Raw genomic sequence first — 12,480 nt, 5'->3', positions numbered from 1 at the left:
GTGCTGGGTCAGGACTTTACCAAGAGTGAGATGGGGTGGGGGGGTGCGATTCTGCTGTACTCTGGAATTAAAATGTGCTAGGACAGGTACTGTATGGAGAGGAGCGGTATAGAAGTATTAACCTCTAACCTCACCTGAATCAACTTCCTCGAGGAGAAGAGGAAGGGAGGGAGGAGATGACGAGAGGTGAGGAGGGGTAGAAGAGGAAGTCAGGTGGCTGAGCGGTTAGGGAATCGGGCTAGTAATCTGAATTCTGAATCTGGATGTGATAATCCCTTCACTAACTGACCCAACATCTGTGATGTGTCAACAGTGGCGACAGTGACACTTCAAGTCCCTGTGAAATGAATTTAGATGTTTTTGTCATATTAACATATAAAAGTTTTTAGAAATCTATTACTTAAACACATTACAAAGACTGTGAACTATGTAGTATTGAATTGTGGAAATAGACAGTTAAACAGTTTCAAATACTTTTTTGGGGCGGGGTTGAAACCATGCCTTGATGACACAATGGAGGCATTGAGCATATCCCCTCCCCTAACATTCTAGTAACTAGATAGCGCATAAACTGTTATCTCTCTAATAATGCCAGGAGTCTGTGTGTGTGTACACATTTTAATGAGTTTTATTTCCCACGATCAGCTCAAGAACCGGGAACTCTGCAAAGTTCATATTCAGCATTCACAGCACATTGTGTTAGCAAGTGGAATGTTATGTTCGAAAGAGCATGCTTCAACAGAGCCAAGAGCCCGGTGAGAGTGTTGAGTTCTTTATAACAGCACACACTGGCTGAGCATTGGGAGTTCGGGGCCCTGAGAGAACAGTTAATAAGGGACCGAATTGTGGTTGGCATCAGAGATGCTAAACTGTCAAAGTTTACAGTTGGACGCTGACTTAACACTAGCAAAAGCCTTGACGCTGACTTAACACTAGCAAAAGCCTTGACGCTGACTTAACACTAGCAAAAGCCTTAACGAGAGTGAGACACAGTGCAGCAGTGATTAATGTATCTCAAGTTTTGAAGACAGGCAAGAGTGACATCCCCCCCATTAGGGGGTCAAAATGTATTAATTAATTAATGAATAAATTGCTTTTTACCTGACATCTTTGAAAGGCAGCAATGATTAATGCATCCATGGCCAGGATATAATTATAAAATAGGACATTATTTTAAAAGTGACCTATAACATCGACTATGCGAAACACTTAAATGTATTTAGTGCAAATGTAATTATTACACCCAGTTGGAAAGAGATGTTTATAATGTGACAAGTTGTCAGTCATCCTGTGATAACGAAAATATGACTAGGCCAATTTTATATAACAGACGTGGTATTGCAAGCTCCGTCAGAGGTATTGGGCCTATGTTTGTCCCGCACTGGGTACGGACCTGCCACCTCTGACATCCCAAGTGCCACCCCTACCAACTACACCAACGAAAAGCTAGCAAATCGTCGATGCGGGTGTTACATATCTGAGGAGTGAGTTTCACCGATACACACTGGCTATGTGTGTATCTATGAACTACTTGTTCTGAGCAACTGTTGTCAACGAACAGGCTGTAAAACTGTTGGTTAAGACACTAATGAAAAACTGATGCTAATAATCTGGGAAACATTTTTCTAACAGCAGTCAAGTTGTCATTGTTTGTGTCAAACAAGTTGTGAATTTGTTGTAACATTAAAACAGGAGATCATGACCGTGCTCAAAGTGATGCTCGAGCTCCAGTGGTTTGCTTTGTAGGTGAACAAAACTTGCGGGAGACGTAGAAGAATCACGAAAAATTACAGGATATGGTGTTTTTTTCATTGGTTGTTGCATTAAATCTTACCCAGATACAATGGTGCTATTTTCCGATTGGCTAATGTATAGACCCTTTCTTTTTTTGGATTGGCTAATAAGTGGCAGTTTCGACCAGAGCCATAGAAAAAGTTGCGACACTTCCATAGACTCCCATTGTTATTGAGGAATGCGGAAGTAAAGCGTGTCTCATGCGACCTCTAGTTCCAAACATTGTATTTTTCACCGTTGAACCCCATACATTTTCAGTGTCCCCGAAGCAAGTTAGCTGGTAAATGGATGAAAAGCCTGCATTTTTTCATTTTTCAACCACCACATATCAATTGTTATCTTTTTCTATGGCTCTGGGCTCGACTAAGAACTCCTGGGGAGACGCGCTTGATTCCTTCCGGTTCCATAGTGAGAGTGGCGCGGCCAGAGGAATTTTGGTTGGGTGCTGCGGCATATTAAATATATTATAAATAATTTTTTTCTGCGTGAGAAATAAAATGTAGGGCGTGACAAAAGACCGAAATGAGTGACTGTCACGCTCAATGTGTGACACTTGAGAGCCCTGTCAATATTCTGCTTATCTGATGTGGATCCACAAATGAGAAGAAAGTTAATCTGACGTTGATTTACCAAACAACCCAGTCTACTTTAACTCAATGATTTTTCAATCATATTCCCCGGTCAACTATAATTCAATGACTTTTCGATCATTGTTCCCATTCAACTAGCTCTACAATCATCTTTTCATTTCCCAGTCAACTATAATTCAATGACTTTTTTACATCGTTGCTGTTTACTCGGTCAACTACAAATTGATGTTTAATCAATTAATAAAAACTATAAATCAATGTTATTCAAATATTTTCATCAATATTGCAATAGTGATTCAACGTCTAAATACCTCTACAAAATCCTCAATCTCGGAAGACCAGCATGCCATCTCTTACACCACTTGTCTCCCATCATCTCTCAAATCCAGATGTCCCTATCTGCTCTCGATCTTGTGCGGCTGCTTTGTTTTTTTTAATATAATTAAATCATATTATAATGTGCGGAAATATATGTGGCATTAGGAAATAAAAGTCTCAATGAATAAATACATGTTGCATTAGGAAATAAAAGTCCCATGAAATAAATAAATGTTGTCTTTACACAAACGTAATTTAAGTAAATGTATGTATTTATTTAAATGAATTCAGCTATATATTGATACGATGCTATATTTATATATTTATTGCCATCTTTTTTTCAGGGTTTATTTCAGAGCCATATTTATTTATTTATTATGTATTTACTTATTCATTTATGTATTTAATTTGAACTAAAACGGCGTTCCATAGAGTATAACCCTTTTGGTGTAGCGGTATTTGACAGTAGAAAGAGGACCAGGTTTCCCGCGAGTGGGCGGGGTTTCAGCGACCTCAGCGGACACACCCCCAGCGTCTGAGATCTGAGAAAACATGAAGGTTTTGATGACTTATTTGAGTTACTTGGCGATTTTTTAAATCATTCAAATTTGGCTGGTTAGTTAGGCACATATTTTACAGACAACTATTTTATTGCCACTTTACAGGGACTGTAAACTAACTTGGTGGACTAACACCAGCCGGTCAGTGTGTTCGACAGCGTCTTTATTTTTCTAAGTCATGGATTTAATAAACATGTCTCTGTCCCACCATACACTGCGCCCACTAACATTAAATGAATTATGTGCTCAATAGACATGACTCATGTGAGCTACTCCATATATGTATTTTAGGCCGGTTAAACGCTCCCTGATCGCACGAGCTTTCACCTTGGACGTGGATGCCTCCATCTGGCGCTCTGGTCGGCGTCCACCAGTGACAGCACCTGCTCGGCTTCTTCAGCTTCACTGACAGAGAGCGCGAGGAAACGAACTCTTCCATCCTGGGACGCACGCATCACACTCATGCGATTTACCGGACAATTTTCTTGACATCTAGCTACTGATGAACGAGTTGAATAAGTTAATGTTCAATACAAAACATTTCATTTGAATATTTCTGGTTGTTTTGGCGTGGTTTGTACATCATTGCGAACAGAGATGAGATGAGTTTTCTCTTGCGCTTGTTTTGCTAGCCACCCTGCAGATACTGCAGATCCAAACGAACTTCATGAGACCATTCAGGAAAAACAGTTAAACCATCAGAAAAGACGCCTCTCGCTACAGAGCACCGGTAAGTGTCGCTATGATGTTAGCAGAATGCGGTATGAGATCTCAGTTGAATTCTGAATAGAGTTAAGTAGTATTGTGAACTTGTATAAACACTTTTGTAGGATGCATGCGGAAGCGGACTTGCAGACTTAATCGATCAATCAAGTTAAACGTCTAAATCGCTTTATGTTGAGTAGCTTATTATCAAAATGTTTGTACAAATACGTTTAGGCCTAATTTTTCCTATTGAATTGCATGCATCCAAAACCTTATCAAGTTAATGCACAAAAAACATTCATAAGTTTATCTACTGCAGCAAATCATTAATAGAAACTGCTTTGGTCTCAAACTGAACAGGAAATACGTTTGTCGAGAACAGATCATATAAATGTGTTGACAAATACCCGTTTTATAGCCAGACGACACGCCCCCCCTCCCCCCAGACAGGTAAATGCAGCTCTGGTTTTGTCGTTGTGCTGAAATTCAATGCTCTATTACTGGCACTCCTTTAACGCATTACACCACAGCGCATTCCCTTTCAAATGCCAACACTAGCTGACTACCACGGACATATGCTCCTATCCATGGCCTCTGCACATGGAGGCCAACAAGGAGGGAGATAGACAGACACACAGGCAGATAGGCAGGCATATAGACAGGCAGGGAGGCAGCTAGACAGGTAGGAAAATAGGCAGATGGGCAAACAAACAGGCAGGTGGACAGACAGGCAGTCCGACAGGCATTAGGGTAAGCAAAAGGGAAGGCAGATAAGACAGAGAGACAGCCTGTGTGCTGTGCATGTGTGGGCGCCCCAGCGGACATCCAACACTGCCTGGTCAGCTCAGGGGAGGTTGGCTGTGAGATGTTTGAGTGTTAAAACAACAACTCCTGTGAGTCTCCAGGACATCTGCCTCACCTTGCACAACGCTGGAAAGTTTGACGCCCAGGTAACTCATGTGACTAACCAGGCTCTTGATAGCTCAGACAACCTACTAACTTACTAGCGAGGCTAGCTAGTTAACCTTGACAACCTACTAACTTACTAACGAGGCTTAGTAGGTAACCATAACAAACTACTATCTTACTAGCAAGGCTAACTGGATAATCATAACAACCTACTATCTTACTAAGGCTCACTCGGTAACTCAGACAACCTGCTAACTGACTTAAAGGCAGGGCAGATAATGTTGTTGAGAAGCACTTTTTGACATATTTTTGGAAATAAACTTCACATTCTGATAACAACCAATAAATCTAAAAGTTTGACAGTAAAATGACATAGATCCAATATCTGTGGGTATTGCAGGACTGTAATAAACACGAACAATCAATAAGGTCGGACCGGCACTAATGATTGGCATTCGGTCCGAATGCAATGATTGGACGGCCGTTCATGTCTACCTACCTCTCGGTAGTAGTCAGTTCATCTGTTTTGGAGTTGCTTTTACAGGAGGGGGTGGGATATTTTGGTTTGAATCCTTTCAAACTCCAGCTAAAACTGCTGGGTTTTCAAAATGTTTCCTATCCTGCCTTTAAGAGTAAGAATAATGTATGTGTCATTGTTATTTGTGCATGTCCTTTTGTTAATTTATTTTTTGTTTGTGATCTGTGTCAGGGTAAACTTGCTGACGGACGTCCTTCGTCCTCGATCTTATTGTTTGTTTGTGCCCTGTTGTTGTTTAGTTATTGTCGAGCATGATAAACTGTTTCTCAAAAGGATGTGCTTTATCGTCCTCATTAATGTTTGTTTGTGTCCTGTTGTTGCTGTTGACCAGGGTAAGTCATTCATCAAGGATGCCCTACGTTGTCTGGCGACAGGGCTTCGCCAGCGCTTCAGCTGTGTGAGCCGGCGGTGCCAGATGCTGGAGGACATGGTGTACCAGCTGCAGCGGGAGTGCTACCCCTAACACAATCTCTGTCTGGTCGTCACTGACAACCTGAGCGTCATGGCTGACATGATCCACTTCCACCCGCTCTTCCCCAAAGGTGAGTCAGGATGGTAATACACACCGCCAGTCTGGACTAGTTGAAATATGCACCCAGACCTGACTAGTCAAAATATCCTCATAGACTCATCAATAATTACCTCATCAGACACGGTCAATCAAATGCCGAAATCTATAGACATTATACAGTATCTAAATGTGAACCTGGACACAATCACTTTATTCATTCACTCATTCAGAGTTGACCTACGCTTCTATACTGGATCTCCTGCCAGACATAACTAATCAATGTTGAGATTCGAGACCACATGTGATGTGTTTCCTCCTTTGTACCCCTCCAGACCTCATGTAGAGCTGAGTCAACATCCTGTTGTGATGTGGCGAGGACGTGCGGGCCGCCATCACCTGCCACGTCATTGCCCAATGCGAGCAGAACTGGGGCGCCTTGTGCGCCAGCCTCAGACTGTGCTCCCTCAGCCAATTAGATAGCTCACAGCCCATCACTGCCCCACCAGGCTAGGAACATGGTGCCTTCTATTACTCCAGTGGGCCTCCCTGTGCCCCTCCCACTCCAGGAAGCGAGGACGGCCCTGCCACGAGACTCAAGCCTGGGCACAGAATCTTCTGAGTCAGGTAGCACTGGACAACTCAACGGAACCTAGTATCTCCGTGACCCAGGTGGAACCTACCACTGCTCCCTAGTAAGAGACAGCAGATAATGACAATTTACAGAACTGATAAGGTTTTGATATAAAAGAGGAAAGTCCGGAGCAAAATTCCAGTCTGCTCCCGGGAGCACACTCACTTGTTGGATACTCTGTCCAATAAACCTTTGCATCAAACTCTGAGTTCCAGTGCGTCTGTTTCCTCAACTTCGATACTTGGAATTATTTCACTATACAAGGGAACTTACAAAAGTATTTACATCATTTCAAACATTGAGAAATTGATAAAACATAGTACATATTTTCCACTTCAGGACAAACCACTTCCTTGATGCGTTGACGGTTCTCCTACCAGGTGGAGACTTGCGGTGCTTCATGGATGCAGGTACATAAGAGGGATCTTCTTCTCTGGTAATACGTAAAAAAGACACAACGGCACAAGATACTGTTCATCAAAAACTACATTATTACACACTCAAATGTATCCAACATATACAACATTCCTTGGAAAAAGCAATAGGAATTAGAGAATTCACTTTAGTAAGCTAAGTAAGGTTTTCCTCCCTCTGCCAGCAGTATTATATGTTCAGTGCTAATCAGTAACTGTGGTTTGGGCAGCAAAGATCTCAGGTGACAGAAAGACAAACAGACGTGTTTGGTTTTACATATTTGCAAGTTGAAAATTAACAAGGAACCATATTTATTGCATGTGTGGTATAACGCGTGTATGTCTATATGAAAGGGAAGAGACGCTTCTTGAGGATGTAGAGGACGGTAGCGAGGAACAGCGCCATAGCCAGGAAGATAAGCAGCTTGTCAGTGAGTTCACGCCGGTTGTACTTGAGGATGAGCTTGCGGCCCAGGTGGATGGTTCCTGTCATGTTCTTGAACTCCTCGTTGGTCTCCAGAACCGTCCGGGATGAGGTGGCTAGAAGGCGTGGGTGTGTGGGGGGGAGGGGGGTAGAAGAGATGGGGTGGGGGTTAAAGGTTTTTTGTAAATACATAGTCATACAGAGCCTTTCTCATTGCCTCTCTTTCACACACACACACAGTTTAAATGTATTACACAGGGTGCCGATGGTGTCCTCGCTCTGCTCAACCTGCTGTGACATCATCCTGCTGATGCTCATCAGGCTCTCTGTGATGTCACTGCTGGTCTGCACCAGGCTCTTCTTGGTTGCCTTCCTGGACACAGTAAGATTCGAATAGCTATAACAAGGGGCTAGGGTTATGTCCAGAGTGGGGCTAAAACTATGGATTTAGCACTAGACCCAGGGTTGGCACTAAAACTGGGGGGATAAAGATAGGACCAGGGGTAGAATTGTGGGGCTAAGCTAAAACTCGGGGCTAGGGCTATATTTACAACGGTTCTGACCTCTGCCTGATGTTGCCGTCACCTCCTTGCAGAAGCTCATCCTTCTCCAGCATGTCTATGGACAGCTTACAAGCTAGGTTAGCCTTCCTCCACGCTGTCTGGTTACTAGGGAGGGAGAAGGTGACAGTAGCACACAAACTCGGAATTCACCAGTCACTTTCCATTTCTCCACACCCACTCCTCACCTGAGCATCTGTCTGTGCTGGCTCTCTGTCTCCTTTAGGATGGCTTGCTGGTCTGTTTCTCGATCCTGCTCTTTAGCCATCTGCTCCAGATTCTATAAGCATGGAACACATCGATGAAGCATCACATACACCATGCCAAACAATGACCATCTATGCTTAGCCTTTAACAAACCGAAAACTATTTCGGTCTGACTAACAACCTTCCTTTCAGGTTTGATATTCGACAGATATTTGCCGGTAGTTTTCCTTAAGTCTACCAACAGCAGTTAGGACCGGACCAAACAAACAAAGTGATATACAGATAGCTATTTACCCAAAAGTTTCAAAACTAGTTCTAGCTAACCCCATGACAGTGACACATGTTGCACACATTTTGTTTTGGTCTATTTACATTTCGTATTATTAGTAAAAAAAGATTTGATGTTCAATAAAGCCTTGGTCTATTGACTTAGCTAGTGCACAATGTCCCTGATGCAGTTGGTGCTTAAGATGTCAGTGAAACACAAATACATATTAAAAACCTATCGATAGTGCACATTGCCCAAATTGGTGGCACACACAAACACACATAGATTCCTGGAATTGTGGATAGGGCGAAGATCCCCCGATGATGTCGGTGACACACACAGTGCAGTTCCCGTGATGCAGCTGGTGATGACAGTTCTTTTCAGTGGCTTTGGTACTTATATTTCTCAGATCACAATTGAAATTTGAGGATTAGGCTATTTTCAAAGATTAGTGATTTTCTATCATTTTATTTGAAATTTAATTGAAAAGGTAAAGGCTATGGAAGTACACCAGACATTGTTAAGATATTCTGGTGTCTGTTTGAGGTTTCATATTCCCCAAAATATTATAAAAGTCTACATTTTTCAAAATGGTATCTGTTATTTTCACCTGGTCCTTAACGCGATGCTGCAAAGTAGCGTCTTCCGAATGGGAGACGAATGTCGAATATGAAAATAACTTCACCTCGGTCAATGAACACACTGTTCTGATGTATTTAGTGTGAAATGCTCCCACACCTTGGATGACTTGGGTCGTACTGATTTTCTCACATAATGATCATTTTAAAATAATAAAAACAACCTACTGTCCGTACTGGATGCTGGACAGTTGGAAAACAGTGAGTAGCTTACCTCAGCCTGCATGTAAGTTACAGAAAATATTAAAATAATCCAGTTGATACGTTCATTTAGATTGAATTATGGCCGTTAAATGACATCTATAGATACAGACTTTATTATTCCCATCATGAAGGGCAATTTATTTGAGAAGCTTGCCCACAAACACCAAAAAATCAAGCAGAGCTAATGTATGTAATCAGGTGGTGGTGATACAGAACTGTAGGTAATTTGGGTCAATGTTCTGTAGTGTTAGTGTCATTTATTGGTATTTGGCATATTTTTATATATACTGTATTTATCACAGTATATATGTATATATCACATGCATTGTGTCCATCCTACAGATCCAGGGCCCTCTCAGGTAGAGCTAGAAGGAAGAAGAAGTGTGGAAGCACGGGAAGAAGGGAAAGAAAGTTACAGTGATGATCAGGATGAGAGATGCATGGTGGAAGAAGACAGAAGTCATAAAAAGGATGTTGACCCAGGTTTGTGGCCAGCAGATTTGACTGACAGGGACAGGGAGGCTTTTGTGGGGGCACTGGCCAGCAGAGATGATGTTGATGTACACATGCAGACTTGCATGAACAAATCCCCAGCAGTAAATAGTGTGCTACTACTAGTATTGAACTACAAGAAGCAAGACAATTGCAAGCCTTAATTAGAGTCATGTAAAGCTTTTGATGGGACAGTTAGCTGGATGTGGTGACAACAGCTGCGCAATTAGATTTTTTTGTCATGGGGCCCAAAATTCCTGGCGGCACCACTGTTAATCAGTATGAACTGTTTTTGTTTATTTTTTATAAAAAAATAAAAAAAGTCTCTGGCATTGTTCAGAGGGCTTGTCCAAATGCGTGGGCGGGCCGCATTTGCCCCACAGGTTGTAGTTTGGGGACTCCTGTAAGAATATTTCTACATGGTTTCCAAGTTTGTAAAGCGAACTATGGTCCAAATCGTGGAAATAAATGGTGTGCAATGTTGTGCGTTATTTTTCCAACATTGTGACTTTCATTTTGAATTGAGGCACTGGGTGGTTTGAAAGCTACTGACGGTTAAACGCGCTAATCGCCCGTCGAATATCCAACCTGAAACTACCTCGATTGACAACCGTAATGTTACCTGGATCCTCAGACGTAGCTGGTTGAATTTATCCTTCACCTGTGCGTTGAGGTCCATCAATACCGCCTGCGGACCCGGACATTCTCTAATGTCCTGGTTAAAGTCAAATACATGACGTTACAGCGGCGTGTGTATTGTAAGTAAAACCAAATGAAGACCTGAATCAAATCCCGGTGTTACAAGCCAACTGGTTTTCAAACCTACTGGTTTCCCAGCTGTGCATTCACCTAACAGTCTGCCTCTATCACAGGGGAGTTGTTAGACATAAAACTCTACTGGGGCACAGGCCCCTATTCATATCCCTTTTATTCTTTCAAGCTTTTTGCGCACAATGCACTACTAGGCTATAGAAACGCCCCTTGCTTAACCCACTATACACAGTTCAGGGACGTAAGTTTGATATCAGCTTTAGCAGGGACATCATAGTTAATGCCAGTGCGCACATTTTTTTTGCATTCATTTGAGAGCAAATCCTGTTTTTTTGAGCTTCATGTAAAATTGCTTTTATGTTTTAGTCAAAATAAGATGATTGGTAGGCCTATCATTTAGAAACGTTCTTTAGTTATGTTTTCTTAGTTTATCAATTCTGACTTGTGTGCCGAGTCAGACACCTTGACTTCTGTGTGCATGCTGCAGTGACTATTTGGCAAGCTCAGAACAGCACGCTGACATGGAATTCTGCATGCATCGGTTTGGGTTTTTTGTTAAACTGCTTTGATTTTACAAGCATATTTTTTTCCAGGATTATCAATCTAAATGTATGCATTGACTACTAAAGTAAATTGTTAAAACTCAAACCTCAGATTTCACTGGGGCACACCAGAGTTATACTGGGGCACGTGCCCCAGTAAAAAGGGCCTAACGACGCCCCTGCTCTATCACCAGATTAGTCACAAATTCACAAACAAATTAAAGCCAAATCAAGATGTTACCTGAAGGCCAAGGTGATTAATAAGTGCATAACTGATTTTATGTCATTCTATGAGCTAGAATAGCTCGTAGTGTAAAACAATGGCCTTAGGTAAATTACGTGTTTTGCTCGAGTGCGATCGAATCCCACTTCATGCGAGCCTGCAAATGTTTTATTTTGTCTTTATTTATTTTGTCGTGACAGTAATGTAGTGCGCACGTAGCCTATACTTTTATATTCGCCGCAGCAAATATGAGATCCGACTGGAAAATGGCCTGTAATATGTTTGTGAACTTGTGACTAATCTGGTGATACAGCCAGCTGGCTGATAGGTGAACGCACAGCTGGGAAACCAATAGATTTGAAAACCAGTTGGCTTGTAACACCGGTCAGTCTTGGCTACTTGTACATTATGACAGGACTGCATCACTGTAAAAGTTTGAGAACCACTGCATAGTGAAAAGACTGTTTCGTTAAATAGGCTATACAAAAATTTATGTCCATAAAACATCTCACAAATAAGCGAGATGACATTTCGTAACTTTAACTGTAACCCCGCTTTGAAGCTGTCAGGAGCTGCCTGCATTAGCATAATATCTGGTTAGCAAACAACATTTGAAGAACACGATCAGAACAAATCTTTTAAACATTTACCTGAATAAGAGCTTTGATTTCTAGATCATATTTGATAATTTCTTGTCCACAGATTCTGACGTGGACATCCAAAGAAGCCATTTTTGTAATGGTACGGTAACAATAGTTGTCCAAATGAAATGAGCCACAAAACGCGATTCGTATATGCACACTTCACAAGACAAAAAGGATAAGAGAAAGTTCACGAATTGGTACCTGTGACCTGTCTATTCTTCATCTTATTTTCAGTCTGCTTAATTGTGTGTGTCTTGGATCCCCAATGGGTCAATAATGTCTTTAATGCCTTTAAATGTACATAGTTTTAAAAATTATTTAGCACATTTCTACAGACGGACAAAATTGTTGGTACCGTCCCGTTAAAGAAAAACACACAATGATCGCTGAAAAAACTTGAAACTGACAAAAGTAATAATAATTTAAAAATTACTGAAAATTAACAAATTAAAATCAGACATTGCTTTTGAATTGTGGTTCAACAGAATCATTTAAAAAGACTAACTAATGAAACTGGCCTGGTCAAAAATGATGGTAC

At 41.5% G+C, this 12,480-nt stretch overlaps 1 protein-coding gene and 1 long non-coding RNA gene across 4 annotated transcripts; one reads left to right on the top strand and one right to left on the bottom strand.

Annotated features, from left to right (window-relative positions):
- Window positions 1–3,183: 3,183 nt before the first annotated feature.
- Window positions 3,184–5,950, top strand: LOC146245178 (uncharacterized). Of its 2 annotated transcripts, XR_014734554.1 has the most exons (4): window positions 3,184–3,260; window positions 3,368–3,403; window positions 3,554–3,992; window positions 5,746–5,950. It is a non-coding gene; the product is annotated as an uncharacterized LOC146245178 (long non-coding RNA). The 2 variants fall into 2 exon arrangements; XR_014734553.1 differs by lacking the exon at window positions 3,184–3,260 and having other exon boundaries at window positions 3,263–3,403.
- Window positions 5,951–7,024: 1,074 nt separating this feature from the next.
- bnip1b (BCL2 interacting protein 1b) lies at window positions 7,025–12,067 on the bottom strand. Of its 2 annotated transcripts, none has more exons than XM_084683877.1 (6): window positions 11,949–12,067; window positions 10,385–10,477; window positions 8,142–8,233; window positions 7,957–8,061; window positions 7,632–7,766; window positions 7,025–7,509 (listed from the first exon to the last, which is right to left on the bottom strand). In XM_084683877.1, the coding sequence occupies exons 1-6, from the start codon at window positions 12,027–12,029 to the stop codon at window positions 7,407–7,409; spliced, it is 609 nt and encodes a 202-aa protein (XP_084540003.1). In that variant the 5' UTR covers window positions 12,030–12,067; the 3' UTR covers window positions 7,025–7,406. The 2 variants fall into 2 exon arrangements, with proteins under 2 accessions (XP_084540003.1, XP_084540002.1); XM_084683876.1 differs by having other exon boundaries at window positions 7,648–7,766.
- Window positions 12,068–12,480: the final 413 nt, after the last annotated feature.

The sequence above is a fragment of the Hypomesus nipponensis genome, chromosome 20 (assembly GCF_054491055.1).
Source record: "Hypomesus nipponensis isolate SF chromosome 20, ASM5449105v1, whole genome shotgun sequence".
Taxonomy (NCBI): Eukaryota; Metazoa; Chordata; class Actinopteri; order Osmeriformes; family Osmeridae; genus Hypomesus; species Hypomesus nipponensis.
Note: the sequence above shows the minus strand (reverse complement) of the source record. Positions and strands in the feature narration are given on the sequence as shown.

Coding starts and splice junctions, on each gene's coding strand:
- bnip1b (XM_084683876.1), bottom strand. CDS start 12,029: ATGGCTTCTTTGGATGTCCACGTCAGAATCTGTGGACAAGAAATTATC. Junction 8,234..10,384: donor AGCTACGTCTGAGGATCCAG/GTAACATTACGG, acceptor CCATGCTTATAG/AATCTGGAGCAGATGGCTAA. Junction 8,062..8,141: donor CAGCACAGACAGATGCTCAG/GTGAGGAGTGGG, acceptor CTCCCTCCCTAG/TAACCAGACAGCGTGGAGGA.